Source organism: Oncorhynchus mykiss, chromosome 6 (genome assembly GCF_013265735.2).
Source record: "Oncorhynchus mykiss isolate Arlee chromosome 6, USDA_OmykA_1.1, whole genome shotgun sequence".
NCBI lineage: Eukaryota > Metazoa > Chordata > Actinopteri > Salmoniformes > Salmonidae > Oncorhynchus > Oncorhynchus mykiss.
In genome coordinates this window covers 12358997-12374794 of record NC_048570.1, presented here as the reverse complement: position 1 = coordinate 12374794, position 15798 = coordinate 12358997, and the positions used below count along the sequence as shown (strand labels likewise).

Genomic DNA, 15798 nt, shown 5'->3' with positions numbered 1-15798 from the left:
TCTATCTGATGCTGTCTGTATGATATTCAAATCCAAAATGTTTTTTTTTATTATTTAGCAGCAGTAAATTAACAATAGCGAGACTTTATACAGGGGGTACCGGTACAGAGTCCATGTGCGAATTGCAAGGCACCGGTTAGTTGAGGTAAATGAGGTAATATGCACATGTAGGTAGAATTATTAAAGTGGCTATGTATAGATAATAACAGTGAGTTTGGATTTGGCTTCACACCAATCACATCAAAAGCCAAACATCATTGACAGAAAAAAATGTTTGTACCTCGTTGTGTTGTTGAGCTCCGTTGGCTAGCTACCTAGCTAAAATTGTCCCTTTCCTAAATTAGCCATGGATGGAGATAGGGATTTAGACTTTTTTACTCAATTCTCCATACTGGCCAATGATTATAACGGTGGTTCTGATCCAACCATTAATTGATACATTGTGCCTCTGGCCTGAGAGTATGGAAGTTTAGAATGTAGCTAGATGTAGAAGGCTAATGTTAGCTAGCTTAATCGTTGCCAATGAAAGGAAATTTGGCTAGCGAGCAATAATTTTAGCCAGGTAGCCTAGGACAACAGAAACTAAAAGCATGTACTGTATGACAGTCATAGACCGTTTCGGCAACATCAAAAAGAGGAGGATGGCGTTGGCGTTTCTCTAAGTAAGATTAGTCTACATGTTTTTTCTACTTACAGTAGAAACTCTCATACAGTGCCTTGCGAAAGTATTCGGCCCCCTTGAACTTTGCGACCTTTTGCCACATTTCAGGCTTCAAACATAAAGATATAAAACTGTATTTTTTTGTGAAGAATCAACAACAAGTGGGACACAATCATGAAGTGGAATGACATCTATTGGATATTTCAAACTTTTTTAACAAATCAAAAACTGAAAAATTGGGCGTGCAAAATTATTCAGCCCCTTTAAGTTAATACTTTGTAGCGCCACCTTTTGCTGCGATTACAGCTGTAAGTCGCTTGGGGTATGTCTCTATCAGTTTTGCACATCGAGAGACTGAAATTTTTTCCCATTCCTCCTTGCAAAACAGCTCGAGCTCAGTGAGGTTGGATGGAGAGCATTTGTGAACAGCAGTTTTCAGTTCTTTCCACAGATTCTCGATTGGATTCAGGTCTGGACTTTGACTTGGCCATTCTAACACCTGGATATGTTTATTTTTGAACCATTCCATTGTAGATTTTGCTTTATGTTTTGGATCATTGTCTTGTTGGAAGACAAATCTCCGTCCCAGTCTCAGGTCTTTTGCAGACTCCATCAGGTTTTCTTCCAGAATGGTCCTGTATTTGGCTCCATCCATCTTCCCATCAATTTTAACCATCTTCCCTGTCCCTGCTGAAGAAAAGCAGTTCCAAACCATGATGCTGCCACCACCATGTTTGACAGTGGGGATGGTGTGTTCAGCTGTGTTGCTTTTACGCCAAACATAACGTTTTGCATTGTTGCCAAAAAGTTCAATTTTGGTTTCATCTGACCAGAGCACCTTCTTTCACATGTTTGGTGTGTCTCCCAGGTGGCTTGTGGCAAACTTTAAACAACACTTTTTATGGATATCTTTAAGAAATGGCTTTCTTCTTGCCACTCTTCCATAAAGGCCAGATTTGTGCAATATGCGACTGATTGTTGTCCTATGGACAGAGTCTCCCACCTCAGCTGTAGATCTCTGCAGTTCATCCAGAGTGATCATGGGCCTCTTGGCTGCATCTCTGATCAGTCTTCTCCTTGTATGAGCTGAAAGTTTAGAGGGACGGCCAGGTCTTGGTAGATTTGCAGTGGTCTTATACTCCTTCCATTTCAATATTATCGCTTGCACAGTGCTCCTTGGGATGTTTAAAGCTTGGGAAATATTTTTGTATCCAAATCCGGCTTTAAACTTCTTCACAACAGTATCTCGGACCTGCCTGGTGTGTTCCTTGTTCTTCATGATGCTCTCTGCGCTTTTAACGGACCTCTGAGACTATCACAGTGCAGGTGCATTTATACGGAGACTTGATTACACACAGGTGGATTGTATTTATCATCATCATTAGTCATTTAGGCCAACATTGGATCATTCACAGATCCTCACTGAACTTCTGGAGAGAGTTTGCTGCACTGAAAGTAAAGGGGCTGAATAATTTTGCACGCCCAATTTTTCAGTTTTTGATTTGTTAAAAAAGTTTGAAATATCCAATAAATGTCGTTCCACTTCATGATTGTGTCCCACTTGTTGTTGATTCTTCACAAAAAAATAGTTTTATATCTTTATGTTTGAAGCCTGAAATGTGGCAAAAGGTCGCAAAGTTCAAGCGGGCCGAATACTTTCGCAAGGCACTGTATATACACACACACACACACACACACACACAAATCAGTCCCATGGACAGCCACACGCTGTTTAGCTTACATTGATTGGACTGAAATTGTTTTGTGAACATTTTAGTTGTCACTGTCTTAGACTAAGCATAGGTTGATTTGATGATGTTGAAATGTTGAAGTTGAAATGGTGCTGGAATAGTGGAGGCAGCTCCTGTTTTCTTTTTGAGTTGCGGAATCTCTCTGCTATTCTAAATCAATAGTAGTTTAATAGCTCATTTGATTGACCATGCTGTAGGTAGTGTAACTGTTTGTTATATGCAATAGGCTTTGTGGACTTCACTGGACAGAGGATGCTGCACTGTGTCTTATTCTGCAACTGTGTCTTCTTATTGTCTCAGACTTATATATCATGGTGTCAAGGCATATGAACTAACAGGTTATAGAGCAAGCAACACAATTATCACGAAACATAGTGATTTTACTCACACACCACTACTGGTTGGTTGGCGTGTATGTGCGGGCGTGTGCTCACCCGCGTGCGATGCTTGTGGCATGATGTGCCCTTGGCTAATCAAATGTCAGGGTTGGGTAGGTTACTTTCTCAGAATGTAATCCATTACAGTTACTAGTTACCTGTCCAAAATTGTAATCAGTAACGTAACTTTTGGATTATCCAAACTCGGTAACGTAATCTGATTGTATTCTGGTACTTTTAGATTACTTTCCCTTTAAGAGGCATTAGAAGAAGACAAACATGTATGTTACGAATCTAACGACATCTATTGCAGGATAAATGAATGTTAGAGTTTACATAGCTGGCCATGTATGGATGTTACATTGTACTTTATGGGTTGATTATGTAGGCATCTACTAACCCATCGCCTTCTAAAATCAAATCAAATCAAATTTGATTTGTCACATTTACATGGTTAGCAGATGTTAATGCGAGTGTAGCGAAATGCTTGTGCTTCTAGTTCCGACAATGCAGAAATAACCAACGAGTAATCTAACCTAACAATTCCACAACTACTACCTTATAGACACAAGTGTAGGGGGATAAAGAAAATGTACATAAAGATATATGAATGAGTGATGGTACAGAGCGGCATAGGCAAGATACAGTAGATGGTATTGAGTACAGTATATACATATGAGATGAGTATGTAAACAAAGTGGCATAGTTAAAGTGGCTAGTGATACATGTATTACATAAAGATGCAGTAGATGATATAGAGTACAGTATATACGTATACATATGAGATGAATAATGTAGGGTATGTAAACATTATATTAGGTAGCATTGTTTAAAGTGGCTAGTGATATATTTTACATCATTTCCCATCAATTCCCATTATTAAAGTGGCTGGAGTTGAGTCAGTGTGTTGGCAGCAGCCACTCAATGTTAGTGGTGGCTGTTTAACAGTCTGATGGCCTTGAGATAGAACCTGTTTTCCAGCTTTTCCAGCTTCCAATACGATTAAATTATTTCGTTACATTATAAACCGAAGTCTATCAGAATTCCAGTATTCCAATAAATGTTATACCCCTTGATCTTCAAGAATAGGACTTGGAAATATGGAAGTATAGATTAGCCAAATTGTTTTACCTGAGCATATCCCCAAAACTAAGGACTTATTAGCCAGCCCTACTCTGTTGTTTACGATGTTGTCATGGAGGACTGATTGGGCTCATTGATTAGAGTTATAAAATAAATGCTGCGCTCATGGAATGGCATGCTTTGACTACTACTGAAATTGGTGACACTTTGATATCTTGATAACATGCAGCTGTTTAAAGGGCAAATCCACAGATGAAAAAAAAAAAAACATCTGAGGGATGGGCCTGGAGAAATGTATCCACTCTCTCAGATTAATAGACAGAGCTATGGATGCAAGGACTGACCCTCCATGATGTCAGTTATTGTTTTAACCACGTTATATCCCATAGGACGGCGCAAAATTGTAAATAAGAATTTGTTCTTAAATGACTTACCTAGTTAAATAAAGGTTAAATAAAAAATTTAAAATTAGGCTATACAGTTTAATCTCATGAGGGATTTCTAAGTTATATTCTTCAAGAATCAATGGATATTATTATAATTTAAAAGTCCAAAAATGGATGTGGCAACTACAGATTTCCCCTTTAAGTCTATCAGAAGTGTTCGAGTTTAAGCTTGTGTCCATTAGGTCTATGGATGTATTTTTTTATCAGCATGAATTAGATTGAGCAATAAAAGCCCCACTTTTATTCCATAAACTGAGATCCGCACTGTGCAGCTGTTGTTCCATAGGCTGGGATCCACACTGTGCAGCTGTTGTTCCATAGGCTGGGATCCACACTGTGCAGCTGTTGTTCCATAGGCTGGGATCCACACTGTGCAGCTGTTGTTCCATAGGCTGGGATCCACACTGTGCAGCTGTTGTTCCATAGGCTGGGATCCACACTGTGCAGCTGTTGTTCCATAGGCTGGGATCCGCACTGTGCAGCTGTTGTTCCATAGGCTGGGATCCGCACTGTGCAGCTGTTGTTCCATAGGCTGGGATCCGCACTGTGCAGCTGTTGTTTCATAGGCTGGGATCCGCACTGTGCAGCTGTTGCAAGAGCACATTTTTCACTGGCTGTCTACTGGTTTTTAAACAATGATTGATAGGCAGCTTAAACTTATTGAATTCAACCATTATTGGGTTCAAATACACATTTAGATTTATGAACAGCCATCCACAACAACCACAATCCGTAAGGCGCGAATAGCTAAATGAGAGAGCAACAGTGTGATTCACATCAATGTGCTATGTAGATATCAATAATAAGTGATATCTGTATTGCCGTAGACTAAACCACTGCTGTCATCCTTACCTCCAAGCATTTATTCAAGTTGGATAATATTTGGACGCTGACAGCAGTCACACCATTGGAAGACATAGGTTGGACTGTAGCCTCCTGCTCTTTTCCAGCAATCCATCAAACACATTTGGTGTGTCATCATAGTGGTCTCTGACTTGTGGTCAGACTCGCTCAGGTGGAACAAACTTAAACTTGCGCCTTTTTTCAATGCTGATTTGAACGTCATTGAGAAAACAGATAGTCTCAAACCTCCTTTCTGAATTTAAAAGTAATCCTCGAAGTAACCATCTAGTTTTTCAAAGGTATCTCTAATCTGATTACAATATTTTTGCTGGTAACATAACGGATTACAGTTACCGTTTTTTTGTAATCCCTTACATGCAATGTATTACTCCGAAACCCTGCCCAAGGTTTTATTCGGGCCCAATAACTGCTGCCCGGAATCACAATTCTAAGCAACCACCTTTTTCAAAGGCTCCATCCCAGATCCTTCCTGTATCGTCCCTCCTTTTTTCTCACCATACAGAGCTGCAAAACAAACCGGAAACAGAATTACCCCATTTGTTAATTTAAATAAAGCCTGACTTTTTGCCTAATTCAACAACAGAATGTGGTGTGTGGAGTCGCTAACTATCTGTTTGCTTTGGAAAGGTCGCTCTGTAATGACGGCGGCAGGGTGGGGTTTCAAACTATGTTCCCATCTTGAGCCCTTCTTAAGAGCAACTTGAAAAGAACAACAGGACAGAAAGGACTAAACAACTGACACACCACCCTAGTGGAGGTGCAATCTCAACGCTGAAGTAAAATGACACAGCTTCATGCTTTATTTGTTGCCCTAGGTTGCTCTGAGCAACCGCGTTGTGAAGTAAATTGAGCACAGCTGTAGCGCAATAGGCAACGCATCCTAATACTCAACTTGTTTGATTGGAAGGGAGAGCTTGTTTGCTCTCTCGCGCGGCTTAGGTGCTTATATGGAGAGCAGTTGGTATTTGTGATGTTTACTGGGTCATCATGGATAGGCTGTGGCTCTGGGCTAGTGTCCCCCCCTGTCATCCTGGGGTTTCCACACTAATGTTGCTCTGGAAATATAACTAGCTCCCTGAGAATGACCGTATGCGGATGGTCCTCTGACAATTTGAGAGTTACGAAAGCAGTAGTTATGAAACTCTTCACACGTAAATACTATACATACTAGGGTGAAATATATTCTTGTAACACTGACGTTACTGTCAACCTGATAAATACAAGCCGGCTGTACAAACATGTTATTCACCCCAACGACAAGACATGAGTCAATACGCAGACTTATTATGTCCTGTCAAGAAACTAACACTCTGGCTCACACAAACGTTATGCAATTCACACCTGCGTGTTGTTATCTGTGTGTGTGAAAGGGGGCAGAGTTTATAGTTTATTAGTATTCTATGTATAGTATAGTATATAGTGTAGACGATATACAATACTGTGTGTTTACACCAGCATGGTACTTTGATGAATTAGCTGCAGTCTGATGATGATGATGCACCTAGAGAGTTGTACGAGAGATGAAGAGGCATAATTCTGCAGTGTACTTGACCTGCCATCTGGACGTTCTGAAGCTCTCCTGGCTGTCTGGCAAGTTTTGCAGCCACAGTCCTTTTCCCTCTTCTCTGCCTGTCTCACTTTCAATCCCTCTCTCTTTCTCTTCCTCCCTCTCTCACTTTCAATCGTCTTTCTCTATCTCTACCTGCCTGTATCTCTCTCTCGCTCTCTCTCGCTCTCTCTCTCTCTCTCTCTTTCTCACTCTCTATTTTTTTATCTCTCTCTCTCTGCCTTCCTGTCTCACTCTCATTATTTCTCTCTCTCTCTTTCAATCTCTATCTCTCTCTCTCTTGCTTGTCTCCTTTCTCTCCAGCCGAGTTAGGACACTCGGTGTCCTCCTTCTCTTTCCCTTCTCACCCTCCCTCACTCCCTCCATCCCTGGTGTTTTGCACTGGCGCGGGGCTGGATGTCAGACGGTGTTACATAAGCAGAAATATTGCTATGGGTTGGTAGTGGCACAAGGCTCTGTCCCAAGGGTTAATTAAGCTCTGCCATCAGAGAGCTGAAGGATTTACTGTAGGACACACACACAGGTTCCTGGATGGGTACCCAGGAAGAATTTGTCACTTGTTGTTTATTTTGGTTTGCGCATTGTGATGTAACAGGTCTGCAGGATGTCACTAAGGTGTATCTTATATTGTCAGCTGTTCCAAAATACATGCATGATACCACAGCCATCAATCATCCAATTACTAGTCTGCAGGGGGAAAGTGTCAATGGACAAGTGTGTTTCTGCTTGTGTAAGGTCTTTGACGTGCAAGAGCTGTATATGTTTGTGTGAAAGATGGGAGAGGTGTATAGTAAAGTGCATAGTCTGCAGGCAAATGTTGTGTTGCTGTGTGTTTGTGCATTAGTGTGTTTCTGTGGCCTCTCAGATATCTCTCTCTCTCGCTCTCTCGCTCTCTCTCTCTCTCTCTCTTGCTCTCTCTCTCTCTCTCTCTCTCTCTCTCTCTCTCTCTCTCTCTGGCTCGCTCTCTCTCTCTCTCTCTCTCTCTTGCTCGCTCTCTCTCTCTCGCTCTCTCTCTGTGTGTTGTAGATCTGTTTCCTGGTGTCTGCGTTTCGTGGCCGTGTCTACTCAGAGGACAGCTGTGCCGTTCTGGGCCTCTTCTCCCACTACTTCCTCCTGAGCCAGTTCTGCTGGATGCTACTCCAGGTAAGGCCTACTGTTGACACCAGGGCTCCTCCAGGTAAGGCCTACTGTTGACACCAGGGCTCCTCCAGGTAAGGCCTACTGTTGACACCAGGGCTCCTCCAGGTAAGGCCTGCTGTTGACACCAGGGATCCTCCAGGTAAGGCCTGCTGTTGACACCAGGGATCCTCCAGGTAAGGCCTGCTGTTGACACCAGGGCTCCTCCAGGTAAGGCCTACTGTTGACACCAGGGCTCCTCCAGGTAAGGCCTACTGTTGACACCAGGGCTCCTCCAGGTAAGGCCTACTGTTGACACCAGGGCTCCTCCAGGTAAGGCCTGCTGTTGACACCAGGGATCCTCCAGGTAAGGCCTGCTGTTTACACCAGGGCTCCTCCAGGTAAGGCCTGCTGTTGACACCAGGGCTCCTCCAGGTAAGGCCTGCTGTTGACACCAGGGCTCCTCCAGGTAAGATCTACTGTTGACACCAGGGCTCCTCCGGGGAAGGCCTGTTGACACCAGGGCTCCTCCAGGTAAGGCCTGCTGTTGACACCAGGGCTCCTCCGGGTAAGGCCTGCTGTTGACACCAGGGCTCTTCCGGGTAAGAACTACTGTTGACACCAGGGCTCCTCCGGGTAAGGCCTGCTGTTGACACCAGGGCTCCTCCGGGTAAGGCCTGCTGTTGACACCAGGGCTCCTCCGAGTAAGGCCTGCTGTTGACACCAGGGCTCCTCCGAGTAAGGCCTGCTGTTGACACCAGGGCTCCTCCGGGTAAGGCCTGCTGTTGACACCAGGGCTCCTCCGAGTAAGGCCTGCTGTTGACACCAGGGCTCCTCCGGGTAAGGCCGGCTGTTGACACCAGGGCTCCTCCGGGTAAGGCCTACTGTTGACACCAGGGCTCCTCCGGCTAAGGCCTGCTGTTGACACAAGGGCTCCTCCAGGTAAGGCCTGCTGTTGACACCAGGGCTCCTCCGAGTAAGGCCTGCTGTTGACACCAGGGCTCCTCCGGGTAAGGCCTGCTGTTGACACCAGGGCTCCTCCGAGTAAGGCCTGCTGTTGACACCAGGGCTCCTCCGGGTAAGGCCTGCTGTTGACACCAGGGCTCCTCCGGGTGTTCCCTGAATCGGTTCCAACCCCTGCTTCTCGCCAGCTGTTACTTTTGTCCCAAGGCTATATTACTCCCGCCCCACCGGCAGGTACAAAAGTAACGTTGTGGAAGTTCTGTTCTCAATCTATTTAATTTTAACTCAATTACCCTAGGTATTAAATGTGGCCGGGATTCTCCTCCTTGGACACTGGGTCCTTAGACACCACTTTGATTAAAAAAAAGTTCCTCTCTTTCGTGACATCATGTGAAAGTTGTTTTTGAAAATCTTCCGACCACCATAAGTTTGTGCGAACAGCTTGATTTGAGTGGCCTGTTTTTGCACAATGTGTTTAATTTGATTGGTTACTGACTAAACAACGATACCATTTTTTTCTGGCTCCAAGGGCTCCCGCTCGCAAACTTTCCATCATGATCTACTAATAATGATAGCCTACAAAATTCTAGTCTGTAATGGATGGTTTTAAAAAGGTACCAAAGTACAATACTTAATTCAAAACTTACTTACAGTAAGTAAAATTACTGACTGAAAAATACTCAAAGAACAAGTACTCGGAATGGCTACTCAATTACAGTAAGGAGAGTATTTGTAATTTGTTCCACCCCTAGGCAAAACTGATCCTAAATCAGCAATCCTACTCTGAGACTTTTGAAACATATGCCCCCTGCTCTAACCCTAAACTAACCAGGAAAACATTGGTTTGATAAGTCTCATTACATTACATGTTCCATCTGTTAATCCAACCATGTGAATAAACAGGTCATGTACCATCAGGTCTGAAATTACAGTATTGACACCCTTGATAAAGACAAGCAAAAATTACTGTATAAAATACATTATTCAAACTAAAAAAATTGGGTGTGGCAGGTAGACTAGTGGTTAGAGTGTTGGACCAGTAACCGAAAGGTTGCTGGATCGAATCCCCGAGCTGACAAGGTAAAAATCTGTCATTCTGCACCTGAACAAGGCAGTTAACCCACTGTTCTTAGGCCACCATTGTAAATAAGAATTTGTTCTTAACTGACTTGTCTAGTTAAATAAAGGTTCAATTTAAAATAAAAAAATATGTAAAAAATACTGTGCTATATTGTATGGTGGGACAGTAGCTCATGAGAATATCGATGATATCTCTGGCTCTGTCAGCTACACTTGCACACTCTATATATCTAAACTAGATATAAATATGTGGGGTAAAACACCAACATTTCTGCATCACTGTGCCTTCCCCTGGCTCTGTTGACATGTTCCTACCCTTCCTTATACTCCATACTATTGATCAGAGGATTACCCCCCTCTCTTTGAGTCAGCAAGTATCAGCTTTTTTCTAAGTGGCATATGCGGGGGCGCCAGCCAGGAGGCTTTCGTAGACCATGCTTATTGCACTCATCAAGCATTGAGTCAACGGTGCGCTGAAGCGCTGCAATGGGGAAATACAGGTTGACCCCTTGACAGAACACAACAGTCTGTAGTTGAATCAGCCAGGCTATGAGTCGTTACACTGGGCACCTTGGATAGAGATGTCCTCCCAGAACTGTCTTTCTGTACCGTAGGGCTCCACAACAGTGCATAACGGCTAACCAACACCTGCCAAAGCCTCATCCGGCTTAACCGGAGCAAGGGAACAGCACAGCACAAACTCTAATGCAGTTATTTGCACGCCCAGCTATCACTGCTGGAGCTCAATTAAAGTGGCACTCTGTTAGCTGTCTAATATGATGCGTTACACAACAGTCTCTCTCTTTATCTCTCTCTCCCTCTCTAGCTGTCTGTCTCCCTCCAACTCTCTCTCTTCATATAAATTCAATTCAAGGGGCTTTATTAGCATGGAAAACATATGTTAACATTGCCAAAGCAAGTGAAGTCGATAATATACAAAAGTGAAATAAACAATAAAAATGAACAGTAAACATTACACTCACAGGAGTTCCAAAAGAATAAAGACATTACAAATGTCATATTATGTATTTATACAGCGTTGTAACGATGTTGAGGGCCAAATAGCATTCTAGTTTGCTCAGTTTTTTTGTTAATTCTTTCCAGTGTGTCAAGTAATTATCTTTTTGTTTTCTCATGATTTGGTTGGGTCTAATTGTACTGCTGTCCCGGGGCTCTGTGGGGTGTGTTTGTGTTTGTGAACAGAGCCCCAGGACCAGCTTGCTTAGAGGACTCTTCTCCAGGTTCATCTCTCTGTAGGTGATGGCTTTGTTATAGCTGTCTCTCTAACAAAATACATGAGGTTTTTAACTTAGTCAACATACAGTAAATAATATTCATATTTAGGCTTTGACCGAAACACATTTAGATGCATGTAAATGATGGGCAAATTAACATTCATGGATATAGTCTACATAGAAGGGACAGGAATAGGAATGGTGGGGGTGTTGCACTGTATATTCAGAATCATATACCTTTTAAGAGAAGGGGGGACCTTCATGTATGTCGGGTAGAGGCACTATGGGCTCAGGTACATCTGCCTAACCAGGCACCCATATTGGTAGGATGTGTGTATAGACCTCCTAGCTCTACGGTGTCCTATCTGGATGACTTATGTACTGGGTTTGACCAGGGCACAGATAGCAACAGAGATGTATTTATCTTGGGTGATTTTAATATACATTGGAAGGATCACAATCATTTGAATAGAACAAAATTGATGAGATATTCCAAGAACTGTGGTTTGAGACAAATGGTTAACTAGATCGTCAATTAAGTTGGGTCATCGTTCAGACACGTGCATTGATCTGATTTTCTGTAATATACCATTGCAATGCTTAAAAGCCAGATCAATGCCAGTGGGCTGGACAGACCATAATATTGTGACCATAACCATGAACACCAACGTTTCAAAGAAACCCCCTAGGATTGTGGTTAAGATAAATTTTAAAACATTTAATCATGAGCTATTTCTAAATGATTTGGCTGTTGTACCCTGGGAGCTGATTTATCTAGAGGATGATTTAAATCACGCTACAGAATGTTTTATTGATTTGCTCACTGAGGTAATGGACCATCATGACCCTATAAGAAAGTGTACAGTTGCTGCTCGTCCATCTCCATGGATTGATGATGAACTGGGTGAGGCTTTTTCTCAAAGAAATATGGCAAAAGTCTTAGCAGCCAAGTCAAAACTAGAAATTGATGAACAGAATTATAGAACATTACGTAATTATGCAGTTAAATTGAATCGAAAGAGAAAAAAAGTTATTTTACAACAATGCTTTTATTGATTGTAAAAATGATTCTAAAAAGGTATGGAATACAGTTCAGGGCTTACTTGGTACATCTATCTCATCATGCCCATCTAGTGTGGAGGTGGACGGGAGAATGATAACAAAACCAGTTGATATTGCCAATCATTCTGCAGATTTTTTAACAAAGAAAATGAATTTACCGAGCAACATACATTCTTCCAAACAAGCTATTGTCCAATGGATTGATGATCATATTATGAGCAACAAGATCTGCTCTTTTAGTCTGCAAACGGTGTCAGTGGAGGAGGTGTTAAACCTATTGAAGTCATTACCTGATGGTAAATCTACAGGTTATGGTCCTATGGACAATTTTTTGCTTCGCTGTGCTGCTCCCCAGATTGCAGTTCCACTGAGATACATATTTAATTGGTCACTGGAAAAGGGGATGTTTGCAAATGTATGGGAGCATACGAAACTGTGTCCTATTCCGAAAGACTGCAAAGAACCCATTATTCCTGCCAATAGTCAACCAATTAGTTTACTCCCTTCACTCAGTAAGATATTGGAGGGTATTGTGAGTAGACAAATATGGGAGTACATGGAAAAGAATGATCTGATTACAGCCAATCAGCATGCTTATCGCAAAAAACATTCCACTACCACTGCATTGGTTGACATGACTGATCAGTGGCTCTCCTACGCCCTACCCTCTCCTCCGCCCTACCCTCTCCTCCACCTCCCTCCTCCTCCTCCACCACCCCCCTCCTCCTCCTCCAACCCTCTACTCCTCCTCCTCCTCCTACCCTCTCCTCCATCCCTCTCCTCCTCCTCCTCCTCCACCCCTCTCCTCCACCCCTCTCCTCTCCTCTTCCTCCTCCCTACCCTCTCCTCCACCCCTCTCCTCTCCTCTTCCTCCTCCTACCCTCTCCTCCACCCCTCTCCTCCTCCTCCTCCTCTACCCCTCTCCTCCTCCTCCTCCCTACCCTCTCCTCCACCCCTCTCCTCATCCTCCTGCCTATCCTCTCCTCCACCCCTCTCCTCCTCCTACTTATCCTCTCCTCCACCCTCTCCTCTTCCTCCTCCCTATCCTCTCCTCCACCTCACTCCTCTCTTTTGTCCTACCCCTCTCACTCCTCTCTTTTGTCCCACCCCTCTCAGGCGGTAAACTTCTGGCAGGTGTTGGTGATGAACGATGAGCAGACAGAGAGACGTTACCTGGTCTACTTCCTGCTGGGCTGGGGACTTCCTGCTCTGGTCATCATCATCCTGGTCATCGTTCTGCTGGGGGGCTTTGGCTGGACCATACACCGTGTCTACGGCCTGGTGCATGGGGATGTGTGAGTGAAGGAAATGCACTCAGGAGTACACACACAAACACACACACACACACACACACACACACACACACAGGAGTACACACACTCACCGGAGCGCACACACACTTGGTGAATGAAAAGGGAAATGCCCACATGCTTTGTACGACACAAACACAAATTATTCTTACATATACACACACAGTACTTAACTCAGCGCCTGATGTTATATAGATAACACACACACACACTTAATCATAGGAATGTGTAAGTTACACACCTATATGTTCCCAGTTCTGGTTACTTGAGTAGGTCCATTCCAGTCTACCAGGTGTCTACCCAGCTTCCTTGTTAGGCTATGGTCAACAACCAGGTCTATGGTCAACAGCCAGGTCTATGGTCAACAGCCAGGTCTATGGTCAACAGCCAGGTCTATGGTCAACAGCCAGGTCTATGGTCAACAGCCAGGTCTATGGTCAACAGCCAGGTCTATGGTCAACAGCCAGGGCTATGGTCAGAAGAATAGTTTAGTCAGCAGGTCCTGAGGTGGACCTACTGAATGGATCATAGGACTAATGAGTTTCTCTCATACACCTCAGGGAGCTGTATCTACACCTCAGGGAGCTGTATCTACACCTCAGGGAGCTGTATGTACACCTCAGGGAGCTGTATCTACACCTCAGGGAGCTGTATGTACACCTCAGGGAGCTGTATGTACACCTCAGGGAGCTGTATCTACACCTCAGGGAGCTGTATGTACACCTCAGGGAGCTGTATGTACACCTCAGGGAGCTTTATGAACACCTCCGGGAGCTGTATGTACACCTCAGGGAGCAGTATGTACTGCACATAGTGGTCCTTACTCAGAATTAACCCTGCCCACGACTCTGTGTGTGTGTGTGTGTGTGTGTGTGTGTGTGTGTGTGTGTGTGTGTGTGTGTGTGTGTGTGTGTGTGTGTGTGTGTGTGTGTGTAAGAGCGGTACAGGGGGTGGAGGGTGGGAGAGCGGCACAGGAGGGTGGAGGGTGGGAGAGCGGTACAGGGGGGTGGAGGGTGCGAGAGCGGTACAGGGGGTGGAGGTTGGGAGAGCGGTACAGGGGGGTGGAGGGTGGGAGAGCGGTACAGGGGGGTGGAGGGTGGGAGAGCGGTACAGGGGGGTGGAGGTTGGGAGAGCAGTACAGGGGGTGGAGGGTGGAAGAGCGGTACAGGTGGTGGAGGGTGCAGGTTGTAGAGCAGTTCAGAGGGTGGAGGTTGGAAGATAATCACTTCTGAGTGATTAACTCTACATTGAAGTTGATAAGGAGCCAGTGTGTATAAGGTAGGTGTGCATATGAGGAAGGTTTAATGATTTAATGTCCCGAGCTGTAGTTCTCAAACTGGTCTGCATATAAGAATTAATGGCCCATTTCAAGTGGAGGACATCACATCCTTACAGCATGATATTAATCTGCATGTTGTGCACAGGAAGCCAGGAAATTCACTACATGGTAAAAAATAAATAACTGGTAAGTAACTGCTTCCACGGCTTTTAAAAAAACTTTTCAGTCAGTGTTACCTGAATTTAACATTTTTAGCTGGCCCAAACTTGAGAAAGCATGGGCAAAATTAACATTTTTGCTCAACTTTTTAAGTCCCGCGTCCCAAAAATCTCTCCTTCTCCCTGAACTATGCACTTGTTCACTCCTTCCCACTAATGTAAAAGCATCAGAATTGGTGTAAGCATGGTCTAGAGTGAATTTCCATAAACCAGTAATTTCCTTTCAAATCTATGAGGGAAAGTGAACAAGTGCACACTTCGGTAGAAAGGAGAGATTATTAGAATGCAACCCAAGAGTTCCAGGACCAACTCTTCTCACAAGGACACACAAACACCACACCACATGTCTGTTTGCCCTTCCTCAAGCAGGAAGAACATGATGTATTATTTATAGTATTATTATTATTTCACATACTTCACATTCTACTATGTCTAACATGTATTATTTATCCAGGTGGAGGAGGGTACAGCTGTATTTGTGTCCTGTGAGATGGCACCGTTGGCATGCTTATTGAGATAAATGTAAAGTCACAAGATAGGGTTGTTTTTTTCCCCAGAGCCAGACACAGACTCCCAACCTTCTTAGTGACACCATTGGAACACAACAGGTACTGGACAGATTATGGAAGTGAATTCCTCAGAATAGATTACCACAAAGGAGGGGGAGAGAGAAAGGCAGGGAGTAGGTCTGGGCAGAGGCAGAACAAATTGGAGAGAGCGAGGCAGGCAGGCAGGCAGGCAGAGGCAGGCAGAGTCAGGCAGGCAGAGTCAGGCAGGCAGAGTCAG

The 15798-nt window shown here is 44.0% G+C and overlaps 1 protein-coding gene across 1 annotated transcript in view; it reads left to right on the top strand.

Moving 5' to 3' along the window:
* The window catches only part of LOC110525279 (adhesion G-protein coupled receptor V1), a 245182-nt gene that overhangs the window by 180566 nt on the left and 48818 nt on the right, over positions 1–15798 (top strand). The window contains exons 84-85 of the mRNA XM_036979421.1: positions 7776–7892; positions 13322–13500. Coding sequence (XP_036835316.1) covers positions 7776–7892; positions 13322–13500 — 296 coding nt within the window. The remainder of the gene's footprint in view (positions 1–7775; positions 7893–13321; positions 13501–15798) is intronic.